General features: G+C 35.0%; 1 protein-coding gene across 3 annotated transcripts; it reads left to right on the top strand.

Annotated features, from left to right (window-relative positions):
- The first annotated feature begins 284 nt into the window (after positions 1-284).
- Positions 285-7,998, top strand: LOC118031195 (uncharacterized). Of its 3 annotated transcripts, none has more exons than XM_073409532.1 (14): positions 285-658; positions 853-929; positions 1,301-1,459; positions 1,813-2,026; positions 2,996-3,082; positions 3,173-3,312; positions 4,373-4,453; positions 4,556-4,620; positions 4,957-5,132; positions 5,255-5,385; positions 5,508-5,592; positions 6,608-6,821; positions 6,952-7,064; positions 7,309-7,998. In XM_073409532.1, the coding sequence occupies exons 1-14, from the start codon at positions 491-493 to the stop codon at positions 7,774-7,776; spliced, it is 2,178 nt and encodes a 725-aa protein (XP_073265633.1). In that variant the 5' UTR covers positions 285-490; the 3' UTR covers positions 7,777-7,998. The 3 variants fall into 3 exon arrangements, with proteins under 3 accessions (XP_073265633.1, XP_034891442.1, XP_073265634.1); XM_035035551.2 differs by having other exon boundaries at positions 286-658; positions 6,952-7,052; XM_073409533.1 differs by having other exon boundaries at positions 610-658; positions 1,323-1,459.
- The last annotated feature ends 17,983 nt before the right edge of the window (positions 7,999-25,981 follow it).

Here is a 25,981-nt window from a genome sequence, read left to right as displayed (position 1 = left end):
AAAATATTTCTCAAATAAAACCTAAACGCCTCCTACATTTTAAAAATTTCCCTTTTATATATTACTATTATTTTTTTCAAAAATCATATTTTTAATAGCACACTGGCAAAAAAGCATCAACAAAAGGACCCAATTAAGAAATACCTTCAACACTTGAGATATAATTGATAAAATAGTATGTATTAGCACCCAGTCGGAATGTATTTAAAAAATTAGGGACTAGATTTGAGGTTTCCCGAAAAGAAACTAGGCTGCATAGCGGCCAGCAACAGGCGGATTTTTATATAAAGAGAGGGAGGAAAGCAGAAGCGCACGTTAGCTTAGAAAAAAAATAAAAAAATAGCTGCAATCGGACCTGTCTCGGAGCCGTTTTACCTGGTCCCTTCCGTTTCTTTCCTTGTCTTCTCTGTCAAAGAAGAACGAATTAATTCATTTCACAAATTGCGGAGAAAGAAAAAGAAAAAGAGAAAAAATCTCTGGAGAGAGAGAGATGTGGGTGCTTTATTTGATATGGTTACCGCTAACACTAGGCATGGTGATTTTAACTGCCAGATACTTCGCAGGACCTGAGGTTCCTCGGTATGTCTTCTTCACTGTCGCATACACCTGGTTCTGTTCTCTCTCCATCATCATCCTCGTCCCTGCTGATATCTACTCGGTAACTTCTTTTCTATTTTTACTCTTTTTTTTGCCAATTTTTATTGAATTATGCTTTAATTTTATATGTATTTTTAACCCAAGTTGTTTTTTCGGTCTGTTGATTAAAAAACAATAATAAATAAAAACTTGTACTGCTGCCTCTGTGGCTGTACTAGGCAAAATAGCCGGTTTATGTTCTTGTTATTCGTGCAGACTATATTTGATCTTGATCATGAAGGCATTTCTTTCTTTTGGAGTTGGTCGTATTGGAGTACATTTTTACTGACCTGGTAAGTCGTCCGCGTATACGTAGTGATTACATCTTTACCTTACTGAGTTGTAATGCTGAAAGTGGTTGACATGATTTTAAGATTGTTTTTAAGCTTTTATAGTAATCATACGATTGATGTCCTTTCTGTTGGTATGTCGTAAACCGAACCATGTAGAATCTGTTTGCTTGTAGCTGGATGGACATGTGTGCAGATGTGAACCTGTAATAGTCTATCTTCGTGGAATTATAAGTAAATTCACGTTTTCAATTTTTATACTCTTAATTGATGTTGCATATCATTTTGTTATGAAATTACCTGTAATTTTGTTTTTTCTTAGTTTGTTGATGCATGTTTCCTCATGGAATTTAAATTATGTTATCTCAAAGCAGGGGTGCGGTGCCCCTTATTCAGGGTTTTGAAGATGCAGGAGATTTTACCGTGATGGAAAGATTAAAGACTAGTGTACGTGCAAACTTAATCTTCTATTTAATTGTGGGAGCCATTGGCCTCTTTGGATTTATTCTTCTCATCATGATGAACAAGATAAGGTTCCTTCCTTTCCCTCTGAAAAAGTTACTTGCTTTGTAGTGGAGTATAGTTTTTTTCCTTTATATTCATAGATTTTGCTTTTTACAGATTTAATTTTGCTCTATTTTTGAAACTTTTTCATTCACTTCATCACTTCAGAAGCTTATTTTTTTATTTGTAAAATCTTCTTCTTCACCTACTATCATACTTTGCATATTCAAATAATTTTGTTATTGACTAGTCATGTTGGACGTGGTATAGTGGCGGATTCTTGTAAAGTTATGAACAAAAACATGAATCATTGGCACTTTTTTTTCTTGGCTTTGTGAGAAAATTGCTCACTTATTTTGTGATTCTCCATCTTCCTCAACAGGACTGGAAACGTGCTTGCTGTTGCCATGGCCTGCTCAAATACTTTTGGACTTGTTACTGGTGCATTTCTTCTTGGTTTTGGTTTGAGTGAAATTCCCAAGAGCCTGTGGAGAAATTCAGAGTGGTCAATCCGCCAAAAAGTACTTTCTCATAAAATTGCCAAAATGGCTGTGAAACTTGATGACGCTCATCAAGATCTTTCAAATGCTATTGTAGTAAGTATTCTTCACATTTCTTATTTTAAATTGGTTTGAAAAGTTATACACAGAGTAGAGTTTTTAATTTTACTGTTGAGTTTCTTAAGTTTCTAGTTTTACCAATTATCACCACAGGCTGATCCTTATTCTTGTCTCTTATAACGGTTTTATTTTTTCTATCTTCACCTGTGCTTGATGAAATTTTCTTTATCTGTCTCCTCGGTTCCATTGAAGTTGGTCTGTGGTATGGACACATTGATCTTTATTTTTTGTGTTTTTCGGAAACTTGAGAGACATCCTGGATCAATAGTAAGCAGTTTATGGTGTTCTATTTGTCTTGCCAAATGAACTTCTAGTCCTTCTGCATTTCCATTTCCTGGTCAGTAAGATTTACATGTCATAAATTGATAGAGGATGTGATGTACTTTGTTTGTATTTGCATGCAAGGTTTTTGTTTCTAGATTGCCAATACTCTAGAGCCTGCTACGTATGTACTGTATTGGCTGTTATGTAATGAATCTTTAGTTTATCAATACTTTACAGTCTGTTAAGGCATTATCTGACAGACAACTACAATCATGGTAAGCCATGGTTTGTACATGTTCACTTGCTATAGCCTGCTCTTAAAACAGTATGATTGGGATGGGATTAAAAGCCCTAGATGGATAGTGAGTGTTGAGTGCTAAGTGGTCCATTTTGGGGTTTCCAAAACATAATTATCTATAGTTGCTTTGATATCAGGATCCTTTTATTGGGCAATAAACACCTCACTGTTTCAACATCTGTTTTATACAGTAAGCAAATTCGCATCTAGTTGTACCTGTCAGTAGTTTGTTCATTTTTTTCTGTGGAGATAAGGTATAATTAGATATGTATCCAGGTCTGCATTTTAAGAAAACTTCTAGTTTCATATTACCTAGCATGGCTGTGTCTGACCTGATTTCTTACTGATATGTTGCTTAAATATTGGTGAAATTTACTGAATAGGTTGCTCAAGCAACATCCAATCAGATGTCCAAGCGCGATCCTTTGAGGCCCTACATGGATGTTATTGATAATATGCTAGCACAAATGGTAATTCTTCTTAATATGTCTTGCTCACTTCCTAGAACTTCACTTGTTCCAGTAAAGTGCTCCTTATAATGGCATTTTTCTATTTTTAAGCTTAAGCAAGACCCATCCTTTAAACCACAAGGTGGTCGGGTGGGAGAAAATGATATGGACTATGACACGGATGAGAAATCAATGGCAACACTAAGGCGTCATCTTCAAGGAGCTCGAGAAGAGTATTATCGCTGTAGAAGGTAATTGAATGCTAAAATTGAATCTTTGATGTGTGTTCATCTGCAGAGGATTTGCCCATTTATCTTCAAGTTGTTCTTATTAATACTTGTTTTTTCTTGACATGTAGATGTGCCTTGTAGTTTCTTTATATTGGAACAAAGTCATGTATAAATTCATATATATTTATATGCTGCATACCTCTTTTGCAACAACTATGTCATGTCACTTCTTTTAGGGGATGCCCTGATCTGTTCCCAGAGAGTTTTTCTTTCTGACTGCATAGATGTGATTAACTCTTTCAGAATTTTTTCTCCCACAATTGGTGGGGCTGGGTGACATTATTTGGGAGAAGGCAGTATCATTGCCTTTCATTTAATAGAAGAGATCAAGAGAAAGAAAAAAATTCTTGGGAGTCACTTGAATTAATGGAGATGTCACTTTATATATGAACCAGTGAAGTTAACTGAACATGCAAGGAGTGTAACTAAGTGCTCTTCCCACCACTCATCTCCTAGTTCATACACACAGGCTAGCATCAATGGCTGCACACATGAATACATACACAGATGCATGCACAGACACTTAAAATCCCCATCACAGTGTATGTACTCTATGCAGTCATTTAAAAAGGATTCTCTTTTAATTTCTTATTTAGTTAAAATTAAAAAAAAAAAGGCTCCCATGTTTATCGTCTACTTCTCAGTGTGAACCTCTTAATTTTGATCGATGCTTGTGTGGCTGTTTTGTTCCTCACATGGTATTATTTATTATATCTCACTTTTGGGTGTTGACTCTTGTATGGCTTGTTGTTTGTTTCGTGCTTGATTTCTCTTTTCCGTATCTGGAGACTTTTTAGACTTGTGTTTTTTTTCCTTTTAGATATAACCTTCTGAAATTAATATGTTCATGTTCTGGTTTATGATATTTTGTCAAGCTGTTGATGTGTTTGTGGTCACAGGATACTTTTAGTATCTTTCAGATTTGCTTCTTGGATACCTGTCATATTTTAACAGAATAGTTTTGAGTGAAAACTTTTACTGCTCATGCTGCTTTTATATAATTTACTTTATTTATTTGCAGCGAGTATATGACCTATGTCATGGAAGCACTTGAACTGGAAGACACTGTTAAAAACTATGAACGCAGCAGTTCAACTGGATGGTTTGTCCTAATTATGTTTTTATTATCATTTTCCCGTCTCTTTCTATTTGTGTTCCAAGCTGGACTCTCTGGACTTGAAATAGTTGTATGCTGTCATGTTAGGAAATATATTTCAAGCTTCAGGCCTGCTCGCACTGGGAAGTTGGGTGCTTCCTTTGATAGAATGGGTAATTGCCAGATACATTATCCCTTTTCTTTCCTTTAAGTTTGAGTTTCTAAGCATCACAACGAGGATTCTTTTTTGGTTTGTCATTATATTTAGCTTGATAGATGGCCTTGTTATTGAGGTCCAGATGTGAACTCAGAAAATAACATGCTTTTCCAGTGACTGTATTCCCAAGTGTAATAAATTCTGCTTAATTTGAGGGGTTATGATGCACATATTCTATTTCTATATGTACACACTGTACACACACATGCACAAACACATGTATGTAGAAGTGGCCTGTTGTTCTGACAAGCTTTTAAGCCGAAACCTTGGAAAAAATTGTTGCCTTGTGCAGAATTTTTGTGGCGATGCATCTTAAGAAAGCAACTTGAGAAGGTGTTGGCTGTCATACTTGGCACCATGTCAGCTGCAATTCTTTTAGCAGAGGCAACTCTACTAATTGGTGGAGTTGATCTCTCTCTATTTTCAATCCTTATAAACTCTGCAGGAAAACAAGAGCTACCTATGCAGGTGGTTCTTTTCTTTTGTTTACAATTCTTACATGGCTATATGTGGTTTATGTGCATTGTGCTTATAGTTATGGAGTACACACTTATATTTTGCTCTACTCTTCTACTGTTAATGTATTCCAGGTTTTGGCTTTTGTATCTTTGATGTATATGTGCATCTGCACATACTACTCCTTGTTCAAAATCGGAATGTTAACGTTTTACTCTTTAACACCAAGGCAGACAAGTTCAGTCAGCTTGCTTATGATATGCTCGTAAGTTTTTCCATTCAGAGCTATGCTGTCATGAATTCCCCCCTCTCCTGCTCTGCACCCTTCTTTGGCCCCTCCTCTCATTTGAGAAAAGTCAGTTTATCTTATTGTGGCATCTTTGTTAGGATGGTTGCTCGATATGCTCCTCCAATTTCGTACAATTTTCTCAACCTCATTAATCTGGATCCTAAGCAAACTATATTTGAGAAGGTAGTTCTCTCTCTCTCTCTTCTATATTTATGTTTAGTACCAGTTGTAATTGCAAATAGAATAAAGTGATATTTTGGGTCTTTCTGTCCCATCTGGTACCAAGATCAGCATTTGAGGTATCAAATATATAAGATTTCCTAGTTTTTTTCCAGTGGTTAAACCTTCATGTATGTTCTGATTGAAGCATAATTTTTTTATTTATTTACCAAGATCAGCATTTGAGGTATCAAATATATAAGATTTCCTAGTGTTTTTCCAGTGGTTAAACTTTCATGTAAGTTCTGATTGAAGCATAAGTTTTTTATTTATTTTGTTTTAATACTGGACCTCTTTTGGCAGTTTTGCTTTTAGAAAAAAACTTGACTAGTTGAGCATGTGAGATTGACGTCATAGAAAATTCCAATATTTGTATAGTGCAATGTTATAGTTTTTGAATCGGGTTTCAAGCGAGATCTCTTCTGTTTATTGTTTTTCCTATAATTGAGGGACCGGATGGAAAGCTCAGAAATTAATCTCCATTTTTGGCACTTCATGCAACTGTGGATGTTCTCAAGTAGGACTTGTCTGTATTTCTTTTTGCATAACATCTGGGAAGGATTGAGAAAGCAATGCATTTTAGGAAATGGGTTCACTACTTATATTTTTCAATTTTGAATGATCTGTTATGGCATCTCTTTCTTTATAAGAATCCTTGGATGATCCAAGCTTCTAATAATTAATTTTCACCCTCAAGTTCTGAATAATTTTCTAACAAATCAATATTCCTGTTCCCTAGTGGGGCCTCAATTTGCACCTCATTTGTTTCTGTTAAGAAAAAAGTTATGTGAACACATAATATATGCTTGCATCTCTATATAAATAAGAGAGTTTCTACTTGTAAATTTATTTTTAAGTTTCCTTGGTCTGGTGACCAACTAACTGCTATAACCATAGAACTTCTACGGGAGAATTTTATTCTTTTTCCCGCATGAAAATTGACTCTTTTACTTTGGTCTCTCATGATTTCTGGTTGCAGCGAATGGGAAAAATTGACAATGCCGTCCCTTTCTTTGGAAATGATTTTAACAGAATCTATCCACTTATTATGGTTATATACACCCTGTTGGTTGCGAGCAATTTCTTTGATCGTGTGATTGGTTTCTTTGGGAGCTTGAATAGATTTAGGTTTCAAACTGAGGCAGATGATACTGATGGATTTGATCCATCGGGATTAATTATCCTACAAAAAGGTAATTGTACCATGATCTCCTTGTTAATGGTTTGAGCTTATGATATTATATGCTTGAAATTTAAAAAGCTGTCCAATTATTCCTTGATAGTTTATAAGCCCTCTCCCCTTCTCTTGTATATTTTTTACAGAACGATCTTGGTTGGATCAAGGACTAAAAGTTGGTGAGCTGGTTGTGCCACTGGCAAGAAACTTTAACGGCGTTGACGTGGAGACTGGCAGCAATAGTACAGTATGTATTCATGTCAAGCAATGAAATCTATCTATTTTTTCGCTGTTTTTATACATGTGTGTATCTGCATTTATGTACATATAACATGTGATTTGTCTGGATTAGATGATCCACTTGAATGACAGATTTGCAACTCAATGCTGAGGTTCATTTATGTGATACCACCATAAAAACATCGTCAATTGTATTTCCTATTCATCTTAAAATGATAGCTAGATTTCTTATGATCCTTGTAACCCACATGTAAAATGCTCAGGATAGGACTGCCGCTGGAATGAAGGCAACAAGCAGTTTAGCCTCTGATGAGAGGAAGGGAAGTCGAGTCAAACCCCTGAAAGAAAGTCAGAGATACAACACAAGCAAAGAAGCCATCAGTAACAAGTATGCTGCTGTTAGGGCACAGAGCAGGCATGCCAATACAAGGCCGGTGGAGAACATTGCCTCTGCAAAGGTGCCATTGCTTGATGGTGGCAGCTCTCACTCCCACAACACGACAGCTGGGCCACTGGCTGGTTTGGCCTTTAAATGGGAATCAATGAAGAATGGATTTCAAAGTTTTAAAGTGAATATAGGAGCCAACAAATTTCTTCCATTACGCCAAGCGCGGGAACTACAACTTGGGTCTCACGATTCATCATCTCAACCCCTTGATGAGATATTCCAGAGACTGAAACGGCCATCTGCAGACCATGGAAGTCTTAGTGATGATGATGATGATGATTGACATGGGCATGGGACTGATATCAAGATTCCAGGTCCTACCAGATAATGTGAGTCTTGCCCAGGACACTATGAAACTAAAATGCCTGTACAAGGTGTATAGATAAAGGGCGACACCCAGCAAATGCAACATTTTTTGATGGAAGCCTGGGGGATATATCATGGAGACTCCATACGTGTAAAAAAAAGAGTTCAGGTTATAAAAAATTATTTAGTATTGATGCAACAGGTCAACTTATAAATTTCTTGACCCTTGCTGCTTAACCTGAATTTAAAATTAAATCGTGAGTTATTTTGACATGATTTAGTATATCTTGACGTGACTTAGTATACCTAGAAGGTTTAAAAGTAACTTAAATGACTAGTAAAAATCATGATTTGACATTAAAAAAAATTTAAAATATTTTTGATTGATTTTGGCTTTTAAGCTTAACTCATAAACCTTACGATCCGGATGATGGATTCTTTTAAATTTAAGAACGTTGTTGTTTTTTATTTTAATAAAACTAAAATAATTTATGAAAATAAATTCAAAATCAAGAGAATATTAAAAGATTAAATTTAAAATAAAAAGATAAAATAAAAGGAAAAAAAAAAGGTAAAACGAAAAAAGGAGAGGAAAAAAAAGAAGAAGCCACCTTCTTCGCCGTGCATTGCATTTGCATCCCCTTTTTAATATGGAAAGTATAATTACTAAATCATTTCATCTCAAATTACATGCAGAAAGGAAGCCAAATGATCTACGGCAGAACAAACCACCTGTAAAAGTGAAGACCATTTCAGAAGCAATCACCTGTCCCGATCGACATCATATATAATCGATGATCGATTATGTGTTTGAACACGGCTCTTCAAGTCAATATTCCACCACACTTAGGTGGTCAAGAAATTCGCAAGAACATGGAGGTAGAGAGCATGACAATGGAATGGAGAAAATGACCAGTTAGTCAAAGAATATCGCCTGTGCAAGAGCTAACTTACATGTCACGGAACACAAAGCATTTGTCTTTACCAATGTTGTCCGTGATAACATCTCCCTCCATCTACTACTGGTCTCAGGAAGAAGGAAGGCAGCTTCATTAAATTACCATGAAAATCTACACCTAAGTGTTCGAGATGCAGGTTTTGTTGGCAGGCAGGCGTGTAGGGGCTGCGAGATGCATAGAATAAATATTCTACACAAAGCATATTATGTTGTATTTCTGGTTATTTTTGTGTTTTTAAATTGATCAAAAATAAATTTTAAAAAATAAAAAATATTATTTTAAAAATTTACTAGTAAAAAATATTATGTTTATATTTTCCCGATAAAAAAAAAATTCTGTATTTTTCTTACATCTGTTTACTATATTTTAAGAATTTAACTAAATACAACATAATAAAATCAATCAAATACCTCTCATGAAGAAGAAGAAGAAGAAGAAGAAAAAGAAGAGGAGGAGGAGGAGGGGATAGCATTCACATAGAATGTGCAAAGAAACTTCACAATTATTCTTCAACCAATTAAAAGTTAAAACCATTGGAAGTAGAGCTCAACATGTCATAACAAAAACAAATTAAACCCGTTGCATAATTAACTTTGTAATTATAGACAAACTTATACACATAGCTCCTAATTAATTAATTAATTTGTAACGGCCTCGTATTCTCTCACAAAAGAAATAAAAAGAGAAGAAGAAGCTTAATTTCATACATAAAATTATACCCCTCTTAATACAACCTTTCATTCATAGAGACAGCAGAACGCATCAAAACCCGATCCTTCTTTCCCTTCAAATGAAGCAACTTGGTCCAGAATCCATTGCTCTTCTTCCCATTTTTTACCTCTCCAGTATGGTTTCTTGTCACAAAAGCAATTGATCTACTCTTCTTCAAGCGGTTGCCGACACTTACCCGGAAAGATACTGAACCCATATTATAATTATCCGAAATGTTCCGGTGATGCTGGCGACGGGATACATGGTTTGTAGAGGCAACAAAAGAGTAGGGATGATCAGGAGAAGATGATGATGAAGGAGGTGCAAGCACTGCTGCCTGTAAAGTATTGACATAGATTAGCTGCGTTAATCTCTCTCTTAAACATGATGCACAAACCCCTTGTTTCTGATCGTGATATGGATGATTCTTGCACACTTTTCCTGGCTCAGAAACTCCCATGATTTGTATTTTCTCTGTGATGATCGAACCTAACTTTGAATTTCTTTTCAAGTGACAACTCATGTTTATCTTTCTCGCCTTTTTTCTTAATCGTTGTGTCTTGTCTATGTTTATATATATATATATATATATATATATATATATATATATATATATATATATATATATATATATATAAGATAAGAAGAACGTAGATGATGATTGGTCATGTAGATTCAGAGACACATACGAATTAATTATTAATTAATTAATTTCCACGAAGGTTCATTGTATTGAATATTGGACCACTCCGAATTTACGTCTGTTTGCCAACTGCTATCGAAAACCCCACCACAAATTTTATAGTAATATCATGTAAATGTTTTTGATAGAATGTGATATTATGATAATTTTTATGGTTGTATTTAAAAAAAAAAAAGAAATTATTTTTAGTTGTAGTTGATTTGAATTAAAATATATATTTGGTTAAAATTATAATTGAAATTATTTTTTAACTAAAAACATGTTAAAAAGTATTTTGTTTAAAATTGTAGTTGAAATTAATGTTGTATATAAAATGATAAAAAAAAAACAAGAATTAATTTTTTTATTTTAAATTTTGATAATTAGATATTACAATTTCAAACAAACTTTCAAACCTAACTATTCTCATCTAAACTCCAAACAAAATAATAATCCAAGTCAATATCACTACAACTACTGTCATAATTCATTTTTGAATTATTCCTCAAATTCATGTTTCTCTACCAAATATATATATTCTGATGAAATTCAGAAAAATAATAACAGTAAAAAGAAAATGCTAGAGTGTCTAAAAAATAGCTAGAAATTAGTTGAGAGTTCAAAAATACAAAGATTTTAAATTTAATGGTATATTTTTTACTAATAAGAGCTCTGTTGACAAGAAAAATTCAACTATCGTTCTTGCAATAAAACAAAATAAAAAGTTTTAACTTAACAAAAAAAAAAAAAAGGTGATGTTTTTCACTTGAGAAATAGTTATATAACGTTGACATGTAGAGAGTGAAAATGGGTGGAAGAAGATAAAAGCTAAGCAGATGGTATGGAAGAATATTAGGGATTTTTATTCTTATAAAGTTTGCTAACTTGTTTTTTGGGTAAAGAATTTTTTTTGGAGAGAACAAAATGAGTTATGATCTCAGATTGTCAATCTCAAAACAATAGAAAAGTAAAACAACAAGGCAGGGAGGACCATAGATCACTAAGGAAACACATAAGAAAAGGAGGTTGATTAGGAAGATGATGAGAGTATTTTGGATAGCCAATAAAACAATAATTCTTTTCTCTTTTATGGATGAAAAGAGATAAATTAAATGAGGTTGCAAATCAGCAAATAAATGTGAAATGCTTCTCGTTAACCCGTGGTTAGACCATCAATTTTAATGAGTCCCATATTCTAAAATTATGGTTTAAATACTATCCAAACACTTTAATTATATTATGTCATAAACGCAATACCTACCACAAAAACAATCACTCTTTATATAATATTCTTAAGAAAATATTATTCACATTAAAAGCATAAACTCCATCAATAATTCTGAAAAATTAAATGAAGAAAAATTTTAAAAATTTATAAAATAACATTTTAGTGGTTACAACTTGAGATGTTAAATTCAAAATTTTTAAATTCAAATCCAATGAAAGGTAGGGTGAAACTAGCCAGAGATATTCTAATGAGTGCGTAAGATCCAATTATATGAGATCTCTCTCTTCTTCTTCTTCTTCTTCTTCTTTTTCTTCTTCTTGGTGAATTAATTAACATGTATAGATGCACTTCATTTCATCTCATGTTGCTTTCTTTTGAATGCACATAATCTACCAAACCATATAATAATTAATTGTTTTAAGATTTGTCTCATTTCATCTCATGCTTTTTTCACCGGAAACTTGATGTGTCTATCAAACTTTATTTATATTAGAGGTGGGCTAGATTTGACTTCAAAGCTCAAACCATTCTCCATGTAGCATTAATTAATTAATTCATAGTTTTAGTTCTTCAATTAATAGCATGAACGGTCAGTTGGGGCATTCGAAGTTGAACAGCACAACAAAATGGACGGCAGAGATATGAAGCCCAGAAAAGTGGGTGCCCACTTAATTAATTAAAGACAGATACCATACAGCTAGTGTCATGGCGGATTGAGCGATACATAGCAATCTCCTTACGTGTCGGTAATGCACGTGGAAAGGAGAGTCCGTGGTCTCCAGAGCCACGTGTGGTTTGGTACGAAAAAGTCAGTCGCCTCCGCACGAGGGTTTTTGATATCTACGCTAATAGTATTATATCCACGCTAGTAGGATCTTGGCATCGAATAAGAGCATGGTTTCACGGTTTTTTTTTTTAATCTTATTGATTTTAAGAAAATAAAAATGAAAGGATTCAAATTGAAAAAACAAAAAAAATCAGTCCTTTTATTTAAAAAAATACAGTGGTGTTAGCTTTGGAGCTCTTTCCTTTTCTTTTATCCTTGATTATTATTATTCTTTTTAAATTTGATTGTGTTTTTAAAATTTAGAGTTGTGACTTGTTTCATTATATTTTTTATGTAGTTATCTTAATTTAAAAAAAACCATATCATTAGATTGGTGATTGATTTCATAAAAAATATTCTTTATACAAATATTAATAAAAAAAATATTTTTTATAAAAGCCTTAATGAATATTAATAAAAAAATATCTCTTACATACACGACTATTAATAATAAAAATGCCAGCATATAAATTATAAAGGAAAATGCCATCCCTATTTGCAGTATTCATTGGGGTCGATGCCACATGGGATGTACGTAGGTGAAACGAGCAAACGAGGATCAGCGATATCGATACGACATAGGATTGGTTCGATGGGTTTGATAATTCCTTGTTTGATGGAAAATCCTGTCATCACTGCGTACATTGAGATGAGAAACCATTAAGCCAGAAAAGGAGCATTCATGTCTGTTGATTCTCTGACAGCAACATTTCATCCGAGATTAATTGCAAACAATTATCAATTCAATTTTTTAAAATACGATACCATTAAAAAAAAAAAAAAAAAGTATAGACCATTACCATTTTGTATCAAAGTAATTATTGGAAGGGGTATAACTCAACTAATCAAGTTCTAAATTTGCTTTTTAAAAATTATTAATTCGAATCTTATAAATTTCAGGTCATTAGAAGCTTATATGATCGTAAACTTTAAAATTCATGAAATTAATCGATATATATTTAAACTAATCTAGATACCTACATTAATAACTAGTATTGTCAGTAATCTGCTTTCTTTGGATTTCCTTGTATTTGCCTATTTGGTTTGCTGGTTAATGAAATTTAATCTTACTTTTAACATAATAAAGAAAGAAAACAACTGGTATAGAACGGCATCATTGATGCTGAATCTGCTTATGGCTTCGTGCCTATGTTTTGCTTCGCACTGACCTTTTAAAACATCGACTTTATGTGGCTCGGAGCTCGAAAATCTTTCACCTAGATTCATGACAGAAGACTGCTTCATGTCGAAAACAGAACCCTCATTTTTGGGCCCAAAGCCCAAGTAAAACTTTGACCAAAACCCAAACACACTTTATCTCACTAACGTGTCTACAGCTCAATATTCTTATGTAAATCAGAGTTTTTTTTTATATATATATATATATATATATATATTCTACTAGCGATAATTTAGTTCATATTATAAAAACATAATAAACAAAACAATATCCACTAAAAACCTAAAATTTATACATGTTTAAAACTATAAACATATAAAAATATAATAAAAAAATATGCTTTCAACACAAAAATAATAATAAAATATTAAAATGTACAACATGTACATTAATAATAAAATTAACTATGTTTAAATTAAAATAAGAAGAATAAGTACTTGTTAAAACATTTTAAAATAATGACTATTTTATTGTTATCAAGGCTTTAAAGCTTTATTACTTCTTAGTTGTGTAATTATGATGTTTGCAATATACTAGACAAGATTCTAATAATACCACTTTAGTTTAGATGTATTTCTAAAAAAGATTTTTTAACAAAAAAATTATGTAACTCAAATATTCAATAAAATAAACTTAAGTTCTTGATTTGGGAGGTAAATCAAAATATATAAAAAAACACTAAAAATAAGGGGAGATAAAGAATATAAACTATAAAAATTTCAAGTTAGAAACTCTTTTTTTACCCTATTTTCATTAAAAATAAATTATTTATATAAAATTTAAAGAATACATAAAAAAACTAGTTTTTAAAGTTTGATCTAAGATTTGAAACTTCTTAATTATTAAATAAAATCTTAATAATCAGACCAATCCCCTTTAATTAAAATGGCAAAAAGAGGAGTGAAATCGCAGCTGAAGTTTCCTTCATTGATGCACATGAACTGCAAATTAGCAGCTTGACACTGGTTGGACAAACACCTGATCCTCCATCAATCGAAATATCAAATTTACTTGGGATTACAGCAAGTGCACAAGAGGGGGCTAGTTCCATTTCGAAGCTATGCTATTTGTGACTGGATCCAAACTTGGGCTCATATTAATGGGCTTATACTTTTATTACTGGGCTTGAAGACTCTTCTTCAATAAGAGATTGATCCTCTCTACTTGGTGATGGAAGCCTGCCTGCAAATCTTGTGGGGCAACTTATGTCCTCATCAAGAACATTAATATGTATTATAAGAAAAGCTTTTCTACCAGTTCCCTCCTTAGCCTATTAATCTAAACTCTTGTAGAGTCAGTGATTTTTTCTTAAACAGTCTAATCACTCAGTACTGAAGTCTAAAACAATAATGCGTTAATGCATTTTCGCTTTGAATAAATCTTTCAACCCAAAATATTTGCATGAAAAAAAGTATAGTCTCAGTTCTTGGATTTAGCTGGTTTTGCTTTTAGATTTTTTTTAATGCATGCACTATCCATTTCCCCTCCTCTATTTGATGAGGCTTCCACCATTTTCAGTCTGGAAAAAAGCAGATTTTCTATTCTGTGTTTGGAAGGTGAATTTTGTTAAGCAATGAAGCCATTCACGCAGAAGCATAACACCAATTCAAGGTTTCAAACCACCCAACAGATCCCTGTAAATGCTTTTTCCTTCTGCAAACCTTTTTTCAATTTCAGATTTATCCATTTTCTTGCAGTGCAATAGAAATCAAGGATTTCGTTTAATGGAGTCCTTTGAAAAAGGCAATTTCCTTAGAAAGGAGGTGGTATCTCGTTATGTTAAGTTGAATATTTTTTATAAAAAAATCTTGATAAATTATTTTTTTATTAATTAACGTATAAGTTATCGATTAAATAACGTCTGGCTTAATTAATAAATTCTCTTGCCGCAGATGTATTGATTTATAAAGGCTTATTTGTATGTTAGATATGATAATTCGAAAGGGATTATTAGCGGATTAAACATTCATTTTAGCAATAAATAAAAACATAAAGTTACTTAATAAGACACTTCGATCCATATGAATGATCCGATCAATCTAATAATTCTCCCCAGATGACCAAATCCTGTATTGTCATGGAAGCCTCTTGCAAGCCCAGCCAAATATAACCAGCTGTTCCTCGATCATGTTTAACCTGAGCTCGTTCTTAGAAGAAACTGTATCAGATCGATTGCCATCACGATATATTCCTCTCAAAGCTGCCGCATTCCATTCTGTGTTTCATGGAAGATAAGGCCGCAATACATGGAACGTACTGTGGATGATGTAGGGAATTCCGACCGGTGATGTACTGATCTTTGCTCTCGGGAGGGCAAGCACACTGACACAATATTTAACGTGGTTCGGCAAACCGCCTACATCCACGGGAGAAGCCATTTGATTATATAGGGAGAGAACAAGATTTACAACAATAGAGGAGGAGGAATTATTCCCTCTTTAGCAACTCTCAACCTCACTCTATTTCTCTCTTCTCAGTGCTGCAATGACAGCTACTGCTGGCTGCCTTGTCAGCCCACTCTCTCCTACATTTCTCTCATATTTGGCTCTACTTCTTACTCTCTCTTAGCTCTCTTTGTATGGTGCCTATTTATAGGCAAATGGTGGCTTCTCTTCTTCTTTCCAGTTGCACATGGGAGTCAATGGTGGCTGCCATCTTCTTCAACAAAGGTGGATGGTTAAAGTCAATGTTAGGCACATTAAATGGCAACACACCTAACAATCACCCCCTTTGACATTTATATGGGCAATTGTCCTCTTGCTTCTTCAGCACAATCTTGCATCCTGCAGCTCTTCCAAGCTTACCATTCCGAGAGCGTCTCCGGCCAAGTTTACAGGTACTCGCCAAACCTTTCAATCACCAGAGTCACCAAAGCACACCCTTGCTTACACCAAAGGATCACTTCAACCAGATGGTTTCACACATCACATCTGAAGAGTGTTAACGCTTGTCTCTGGGAACATTCCCCTTCAAGCATATCAACCATGCTTGGCCCGGAATGATTTATCAAGCCTTACATCAAGGCTTACAACACCCCCTCAAACTGATATTCCCAAGTGCAACAGTCATTGAGTATTTTAATGTGATCACGAGCTCACCACTCTTCCAAGAGTCTACTCATCCAGGAGTTGCGTCTGCCCTCTGTTCCACCTTAGGAACCACGCCTTACTTCTCCATGAGTCTCTCACTCTTAGTCTCAAGAGTTCGGGTAGCTATCCACCTTTACTTATGGGGGCAGCCCATTACAGGTTGATCCATATCAATCTTCATACTCTGAGTATTACAATGTCATCTCCGAGCTCACCACCTTGACAAGAGTCAACTTGTTCCCGGAACCTGCGCATGCCCTCTGCTCATTCATAGCAGCCGCGTCTTAATGCTCCACAAGTCACACACTTATTGTCCAAGGCAAATGTCTTCTAGCTCATTGATCTTTAGCATGGGGGCAATATCCATGAAAGTCAATCCTGCATTTGTCTTCATACTCATCATAACCACTTCATTGGCTATACACTTGTCCACTCATATCTAGCCATCACATCAGCTCTGGGGCGATCTGAATTTGGGGCTTCTATCCTGGCCCTCACACCTTCTCCTCAGGTGTCTCCGCTCGTCGTCATGTGGCGGTCTAAATCTGGGGCTCCTATCATGGCCCACACACCTTCTTCTGAGGTGTCTCCGCCCGTTGTCATACGACGGTCTGAAATGGGCTCACATTATGGCCCTCACACCATCCATCCGAGGTGTTTCTGCTCGTCATGAGACGGTCTGAACATGGACTCATATTAAGGTCCTCACACCTTCTGTCTGAGGTGTCTCCGTCTGTCATCATGAGACGACCTGATCTTGAACTCATATCATGGTCCCCACACCTTCTGTCTAAGGTGTCTTCGCCTGTCGTCATGAGACGGTCTGAACATGAACTCATATCATGGTCCTCACACCTTCTGTCTGAGGTGTCTCCGTCTGTCATCATGAGACGACCTGATCTTGAACTCATATCATGGTCCCCACACCTTCTGTCTAAGGTGTCTTCGCCTTTCGTCATGAGACGGTCTGAACATGAACTCATATCATGGTCCTCACACCTTCTGTCTGAGGTGTCTCCGTCTGTCATCATGAGACGACCTGATCTTGAACTCATATCATGGTCCCCACACCTTCTGTCTAAGGTGTCTTCGCCTGTCGTCATGAGACGGTCTGAACATGGACTCATATCATGGTCCACACACCTTCCATCTGAGGTGTCTATACTCGTCATCATGAGACGACCACATCCTCCTTCATAGGGGATGTCTCTAGTGGCTCCAAGATTCTCTACCACCATGTGGACTTGGGAGAGATCACTACCACTGATCACATAGAAAGAGAAAGTTGCGGTGCACTCTTCACAGTTTTCCATCTCATTTTCTATGTTTGGAGCTTCTATCCCTTTCTGCTTGATAGCTCCACCCACACCAACTCTCTTTGGTGTCTTCGCCTTTCATTATAGGCGTTCGCACCCTCTCAATTAGGTGCCTCTGCAACAGCTCATCTTTCCATCCTTGCATGCACTGGAAAGGTCCTCGTTTGTTGCCTTCATCAAGAGCACAAGAGACTTCTTGTTGTACAACTTTTTCACACAGTCTCTGCTCTGAGCTTCATATGGGAACTCTTCTTCTCCTTGCACCTATTGTCTCATTACAATACCTCGTTGGATCCTACGGGTACTCCTGCACAATCTCCGTGTGCTCTCGTGCAATTCCGGTTCTCCAGATTTCTCCCTATTCTTTGCTTTTATGTTTGACAGCAGCTCATCCTGTCACAACATTTATCCAAGTCAAAATAGGGTGCCAATCTTTATCCCCTTGCTGTATTTCTCTTCCATTATCAGGGTCTTCATTAATTCTCCCTTCGAGAAATCACAGTCACCGAATCTAACTTCTTTGGAGAAATCACCACTTCATCAGATCCTTGAACATATGGAACCCAACTGTTCCTTTATGTCGTCATCGTGCTAGTCTTCAACAGTTTCATTATAAACTGTTACATATACAAAAATAGTACTGTGTGAATGATCCTTCAACTAAGCAAGTTCCCAGGAAAGATTTGGAGGGGTCACACTGGTCCCGCTTAAAACCCAATCTCCTAGACAGAACTTCTTAGAACGTATCTATCCACCGTACTGCCTTTTTGTATATACAACCATTTGCTAGCTTTGTTGCGGCTTTCCTTTACAAGTGATCTGGGATATCCCGGTTTTATACCTGATTTCTCAACATCTGGCGAGACTACCAGTGCTTAGATTCGTCAAGATTGGTCTTCATCAGTTTCCACTCTCCACCTCAAATCGTCCACATGATCGGGTGTCTAGAGTGTCCCAATTTTGCCTTTCATCAAGGCAATTAAATTTTCCCACTTAATAGTTCAGCACACATAATTGGGCAAATGTGTGTACCTTCTTCTTCTTCATCTCCATCGACCATCATGATGACCTTCAGATGCCTCATGATCGGGCAATCTCTCTTTAATAATTCACCACCACCATTTTTGGTCTCGAATCTCAACGATCGGACCATACCATTGCATCCGGAATGATCGAATTAGCTGGAAACATGTCTTGAATCGTCCAAATCGCACATCAGACGGCTACGATTTGATCAAAACAATTCTGGCCTGATCAACGGCTCAGATTCAATCTCAGATCCGGTTGCAAGTAAGATCAGCTACACTGGATCCTATCCCTCGGCTCGCGGCTCGGCTCGGCTCCAATTCGGCTCGGCTCAACTTGGCTCGACTCGGCTCGCGGCTGATGACGTGGCTGGGGGACCCCTATGCTGACATGCCCGTTGACTAGTCAATGCTCTTGCTGACTGTGTATACTGATGTCATCATTGCATTACTCTGATGTCATCCTTTGCATGGAACGTCACTGTTCATGCCTACTGTTCACATGGGTCGGGTCAACTGGTATTCGGGTCGGGTCAACTCATCCGGGTGAAGAAGACACGTGGCACGCGTGGGGCGCGTGGGCAGACACCTTGCCGGAGAGTGATGGAGAGTGCGGCCATGTCCGACGTCCGATTTTGACGCGGTTTTCACCAGTGGCTTCGTCTCTTCCTCCTCTACACAATGGGATGGTCAAAACACCATTTTGACAACTTTCATTTTTGAGCAAAAAATCAAACACCACTTAAACCATATGCTCTGATACCAATTGTAGGGAATTCCGACCGGTGATGTACTGATCTTTGCTCTCGGGAGGGCAAGCACACTGACACAATATTTAACGTGGTTCGGCAAACCGCCTACATCCACGGGAGAAGCCATTTGATTATATAGGGAGAGAACAAGATTTACAACAATAGAGGAGGAGGAATTATTCCCTCTTTAGCAACTCTCAACCTCACTCTATTTCTCTCTTCTCAGTGCTGCAATGACAGCTACTGCTGGCTGCCTTGTCAGCCCACTCTCTCCTACATTTCTCTCATATTTGGCTCTACTTCTTACTCTCTCTTAGCTCTCTTTGTATGGTGCCTATTTATAGGCAAATGGTGGCTTCTCTTCTTCTTTCCAGTTGCACATGGGAGTCAATGGTGGCTGCCATCTTCTTCAACAAAGGTGGATGGTTAAAGTCAATGTTAGGCACATTAAATGGCAACACACCTAACAGATGACACATTCTATACAGGAACACAGCTCTCTCTCTTGATGTGGGTTCTTCTGGTTCTGGGTTGTTCTATCTTTTCATAAATTAGTTAGCTAATGTGTCCTATCACCTCAAGCAAATCAAACCAAATCTGTGAAATTTGGGCTAGCTAGGTGTCCCCACGAGTCGCTGTTTTCTACAAGTTTAATGCCTTGCCTACCGGATAGCATGGTGAGGGAGCTTTCATCTTTCATTGCGTTCTAGGGCATACTGCCATCTATATTTTTCATGGAGGTTCCTATCTCTTTATGACCTCAAAGGAATGGACATCTTTGGTCCAGATGTCTATCCAGCTTCGATCGATCAAAACACCATGAAAAAAAGCCAGACCCTTGTACTTATTTAGCTAGGTAGGCCAGCCGAAGTGACATTTCAAATAGGACGTGCTATATGGCGTTAAATTTGAATATGCAACTCGCAACACACACACGTAAATATTTTGGAATCAATCGATCCCTGGTTCATGTTTCTGGCCAGAAGTTCAATCCATAAATACTGGAAGCTGGGACTGGTACGACTGGCCTGAGAAGTGAAATGTTTCCTTTTCTACTTTCTTTTATTTGTAGGTGGAACATTATATCAATCTTTCCTGAGAGAGATAACTTTGATTTGTTGAAATGCTTCATTCTATTGTCTGAATTGAAGCGTCTTTGTTTTCTTGACAAGACATAGGAAAATCACACGCGTCATTAATCATGTAATTTCTTCTGTTTGAAGATTTGGTGTATCTCTATCAACTTTAATTTGATGTCACACACCAGCAAAGCTAAATTTTTCATGGATATGGTTTAGTCCATCTGATAGCCAACCAGCTGGTGCACTCTCGGAGGAAGAAGATCATATATATTGTGGGTGCTGAATTGTGCGTTGTTGATGAGCATGCTTGATAAAAGTAAAGCAAGTGCTGCTACATCATAAATTGCGTAGCTAAAAGATCATAAATGTTCAATTCCAATCCAATCGAAATGTTTGAGCAATTATATTGTTCAAAGCAATATTCCTCAACACTTCAAGAAAGAAATATTGCATGTATAATCTTATCGTAAACTGCTATGCATCAGGTACATTATCATGGTTAATTCAAATAATCTTAAAATTATCGGAAAACAACGGTTGCGTACCGTCCACTGAAATACCCTCTTAAAACTTATCATTTATTATGAGTTATGAAATTCAAGAGAAAGAAGCACATTAACAAAGTGTTTATAGAAAGATTTAGTTAAAATACTATTTATATTGATAAATAGATTCATATTTTTGTCATGTAATTGGCGAGGTTATTGCCTAGAAAATACTAGCGTGGAATCTTTGGAAAACGAGGGGGTGTAGGTGTACCATTTGTATGAATAAAGAAATTGATGAGAGAGAGAGAGAAGGCGAGCAGAAAACAAGGAGATTGGCTCATCGGCTAAAGCCACTTGAAACGACAGTGTTTCTCAAATCCCAAAAACAGCAACCCACCAAGTAGTTTGAGCCCCAAAACAGTGGGCACAGAATTCTAGGGGTGTCCAAGATGCTTCTAGGGATCTGTGTAAGAAAACAAAACTGCTAAGCAAACAATTTCTTTTCATTTATTTTGTATAAAATCTGAGATATTCTGTGGGCATGGGCAAGGGAGTCAAACGTTGGTGACGTGAGACTACAACCATTGGGTCCCACTCCCTGACTGCAAGAATGACTAAATAGTCCTTCACTGGGCCCCATTTCCAATCCATCTCTTTCTTTACCCGGGTAATTTATCTCTCTTCTTCTTGTCTTCTCCGCTCCTTGAAGGTCGTCTGTGTTTTTTTTTTTTTTTAGAAAAAAAATCTGAAAATTATCCATAAAATGATTCCAAAACTATCATTCCACAAATTCTTTGAGTGATCTATCTACAAGAACTCAAAACTCAACCGATTCAACGTGTGTTAGGTTATACTAATTTAATTATATTTTATTTCTTATTGTGATTAACAATCCAAAAGAATCTTAAGAAGAATCAATTAACCGAAACTAATTGCAGAAAAACAGAGCTCAAGAACAGGGACAAAGTGGAAGCCAGAAGAGGAGGACCGGATGTTAACAGGGAAAGCTATTGGATGGATCCAAAAGCCAACCCTGACGTCGTCGTCTTCTTTTGATGGCAGAAAAAAGAAGCTGAATTGATGTGTACGTGGGGGCTCCCCTCTCACCAACCATGTGACCCCTCCCTCGCCCTAGATTTACCTCTCCCACGCGCCCTCTTCCTCCTTTTCTCGCCATCTTTTATGGTGATTTTTCCTCCACGATACGAGCATATTCTTATTTCCGATGGTGATATTGCTTATCTTTTTTATCCCAGGTTATCCAGTTGATATACCTGATACGACCATGTTCTTATGCAAATCTCTATGAAGAAACGGCTTCGGCTTTCCATTATCCCTTCTATTTTGGAGTATCCATAGGTTTCATCAATCCCACATGAGATGGAGGTTTTCTTCTCTTTTTTTTCTGTGAATTAACAAGTTTTTCTTTTCTTACTGGTGAATGTCAGAACCGTTTTCAAACCAGCATGAGTTCTTGACATGACTGCACGTTGCCATTTTAAAAAAAAAAAACTTGACAGAGATGAACATATTCTGCTCTTAACCTTCAAAATCTTCCATTATATATGTAAACTTAGATTCTTCCAAAGATCTTCATTCTCAACATGGATAGTTAAGATGTAATGCTGATGACATTTAATAGTATTTCTAAGGTAATATTAATATTAGTATTTAAAATGGAGAAAAATACGATTTTAAGGGTGAGTTCTATCTCCATTTTCTTAAAAACCAGCTCTCAAAATGGAAATCCAACCGAACCAAACAGGATTCTGTTTGTAAGAAATTTATTCATGGTTCAAGTATTTTTTTTTGAAAAAATAAAACCTATTGTTGGTGTTTTTCACGCTTGTTTTATGCAAAACATAATGCAATTCTCGGGGATAAAGAGAATCCTATCAACCATAGCTTTCATTGGGCCATTTTGTCCGGGCTCCTTGGGAGTGTGGGCCCATTCCGCCCCCACCTTAGATACTGACTTTTGTGAACCCCTTGAAAAAGCACACTTTCTGCATACTACCCTAACCTCTGATGTATTTAATATTTCTTTTAAAATACTATTCAGCTGAGAATATATTAGAAAATGTTTTTTTAATTTTTAACATTAACATATTAAAATTATTAAAAATATATCAATTTAATACTTTCTTTTACAAAAAAAATATCAAAAAGCATGTCAAAAAAGCAAGAACAACCTCAAAAACAAAATCTCTTTTGATCTTCCGGTTCTCCACCGCTGCTGCCATTTGCCAACGTAAAACTAGCACCGCCACTCTGCTCATTTACTGTCCATTTTTTGGAGGTGATGTGATGAAAAGAGAAAAACCAAAAGAATTTCTCTAAGAGTCTGAACCACTAATATTCCACCAATATTGTTGTTGGTAGCTCTCACTATGCCAAGGGACATTCATTTAATTAATCACAGCCTAAATCATCTAACCAACTAGATAATTCTTTATACTTACCTGTGAAAGTAGTTTTATACTTTTATTTATAAAATGAGGCAGCTTGTTTTTCCATTTTCATGTCCTTTTCTCCTCCTTGTAAGACTATTACATGCTTTGTCGTGATTTTATTGATGAAAATGACTAATATGAGCACGTATTTATATGATCATTTGTGCTTCAATTACTGGATCGTCGTTTGAAGAATTAAGGAAATATGTATGAATATTAAAAGCGGTCAATAGTTGAAACACTAGCTATTTAACTTGTATTCTACTTTCGATTAATTTTTTTTTTTTTTTACAAAAACAATTATATATACTAACCTTTTGATGTGTTTGTATACATATAAAATATATAAATAAAAAAAAAACCCATACATACATCTAATCAAATAAATTGAAAACTATATATATTAATAAACATAAAAAAATAATTAAAAATAACTAAAAAATAAAATTAGAAAAATCAAGAGATGGATATAAATCAAGATATTTAATCTTGCAAAACATGATATTTACCAAGTTGTGCTCGCTGAATTTGTTTATTAATATTAACTTTTTATTCAATTAAATGATAATGAAGATAGACATATATTAAATTGATTGAATAAAATAAAAATAACTATTATGCCAGACTGTATATATTAGAAATATTATCTAAAACTAAATATTTTTTATTTTTAAAATTAAATACATCTATATAAAATATTAAAAAAAAATTATAGTTGAATCAGAATAATCTTTTTCAAAAACTAAATACACGCAACACCATTAAAAAAACTATTATCCAAAAAAAGGTTAAAAAAAAAAAAATCATATAGGTGGGATATTAATTGATACATAAATTTAAAAATTATTTAAGAAAAAATATATTAAAAAAATATTTCAATTAAAAAAAATATTAGAAAAAAAAAAAGAAACTTAACTCGTCAAACCTATTTCCTAGATCATAAACTCAACCAAGTTCAATATATTTTTTTTTTATTATATTTATATTTAACCTTTAATACATAAAAAAAAAAGAGTCAAAAAACAACCTAGGCTCTTAGGCATTTGGCCCAAAATGCTTGAGTAATTACAAGGAAAAACCTAGGACAATGTATATGGAGTTGATTATTTTATATATTTTAGAGGGGGTGGAGTTGTCTGCCCTTTTTTTTTAAAAAAAAAAAAACAAGTAAATAGGTGATGCATTGCTTGCTAAGATAGACAACATGTCGATTATGAGCTTAGATTTTGGCCATTAAATGATGACTAAAAGATCAGGATAATGTTTTTTTTGTCAAAAAAATCTAATTTTTAAGTCATTTCAACCCAGAAAGATTTCATCAACACTCTTGTAACACCCATAAACTAATACATTAACTTAAAATACCCAAAAAAGGATCAAAAAACACAAAAAAATCGAGTTAGATTGGGTCCAAAGCTAAAAATATTGCTCCAAACCAATACTTTTTAGTTTTTGAAATGTTCCTTAAATACTATTATAAGATTCTATTTGAATTTTAATAATTTTTTCAATTATTTTATATAATATGAAAATAATAATACTAATAATAAATTGTTCATAAAAACTCAATTCAAATTATTTTTTTATATTCTTAAAATTTGTAAATAGATTTTGAACATGAAATATGTACATACTAATTTGATATATTTTTTTAACTTGCTTTGATAATCATAAAATATTTTTGTTTTAAAAGAAATAATAATTCTAAATAAAAACATTATGTTCACTCAAATAAACAAAGAAAACATTAATAAAAAAAAATATATTGATTGAAAAAACTTCAAAACAACTGTATTTTTATATTTAATAATAATACCAAAAAATACACTAAAGATCTAATTTCTTTTATATTTAAAAAAAAAAATCCGGTTCCCACAAGCATACAAACTAGCGGTATCGAAATGGATATGGTTTGGAGCAACGGGATTGTGTTATTTAATTATTTATCTTCCGATATTTGGTCAATTTCGGTAGTCGAAAATGGAAAATTTCAAGTATTTTTTGCATTGCTCTTTTATATATCCTACTTGATATATACATTTAATGCTACTCCCACATGATAGCACACTTGCACACGCAGCACCCTTGCATATTAGTTCTCTCATTAACAGATTTAAATCGTGTACCATTGAATGCATAATATTCGTAAAAAAAAAAAAAAAAAAGAATGCCTCACAAAGAAACTGAACATGGGATGAATCAAAGTTTGAAGTTTGAAGAGTATACTAGAGATTTACGTGGTTGTTAATTTAAAATCTTGTAGAATTAATCAAAATATATACAAGCTGACCCGGACATTCATATTAATTAAAAAAAATTTAAAGAGTAGAGGGCAAATTTAAGGATGGAGAAAGCATGGAGAGGTAATTAAAATTCTTAAATACACCCTTT

This window comes from Populus alba, chromosome 5 (genome assembly GCF_005239225.2).
Source record: "Populus alba chromosome 5, ASM523922v2, whole genome shotgun sequence".
NCBI lineage: Eukaryota > Viridiplantae > Streptophyta > Magnoliopsida > Malpighiales > Salicaceae > Populus > Populus alba.
Note: the sequence above shows the minus strand (reverse complement) of the source record. Positions and strands in the feature narration are given on the sequence as shown.

Coding starts and splice junctions, on each gene's coding strand:
- LOC118031195 (XM_073409532.1), top strand. CDS start 491: ATGTGGGTGCTTTATTTGATATGGTTACCGCTAACACTAGGCATGGTG. Junction 659..852: donor TCCCTGCTGATATCTACTCG/GTAACTTCTTTT, acceptor TTATTCGTGCAG/ACTATATTTGATCTTGATCA. Junction 4,621..4,956: donor TGCTTCCTTTGATAGAATGG/GTAATTGCCAGA, acceptor TGCCTTGTGCAG/AATTTTTGTGGCGATGCATC.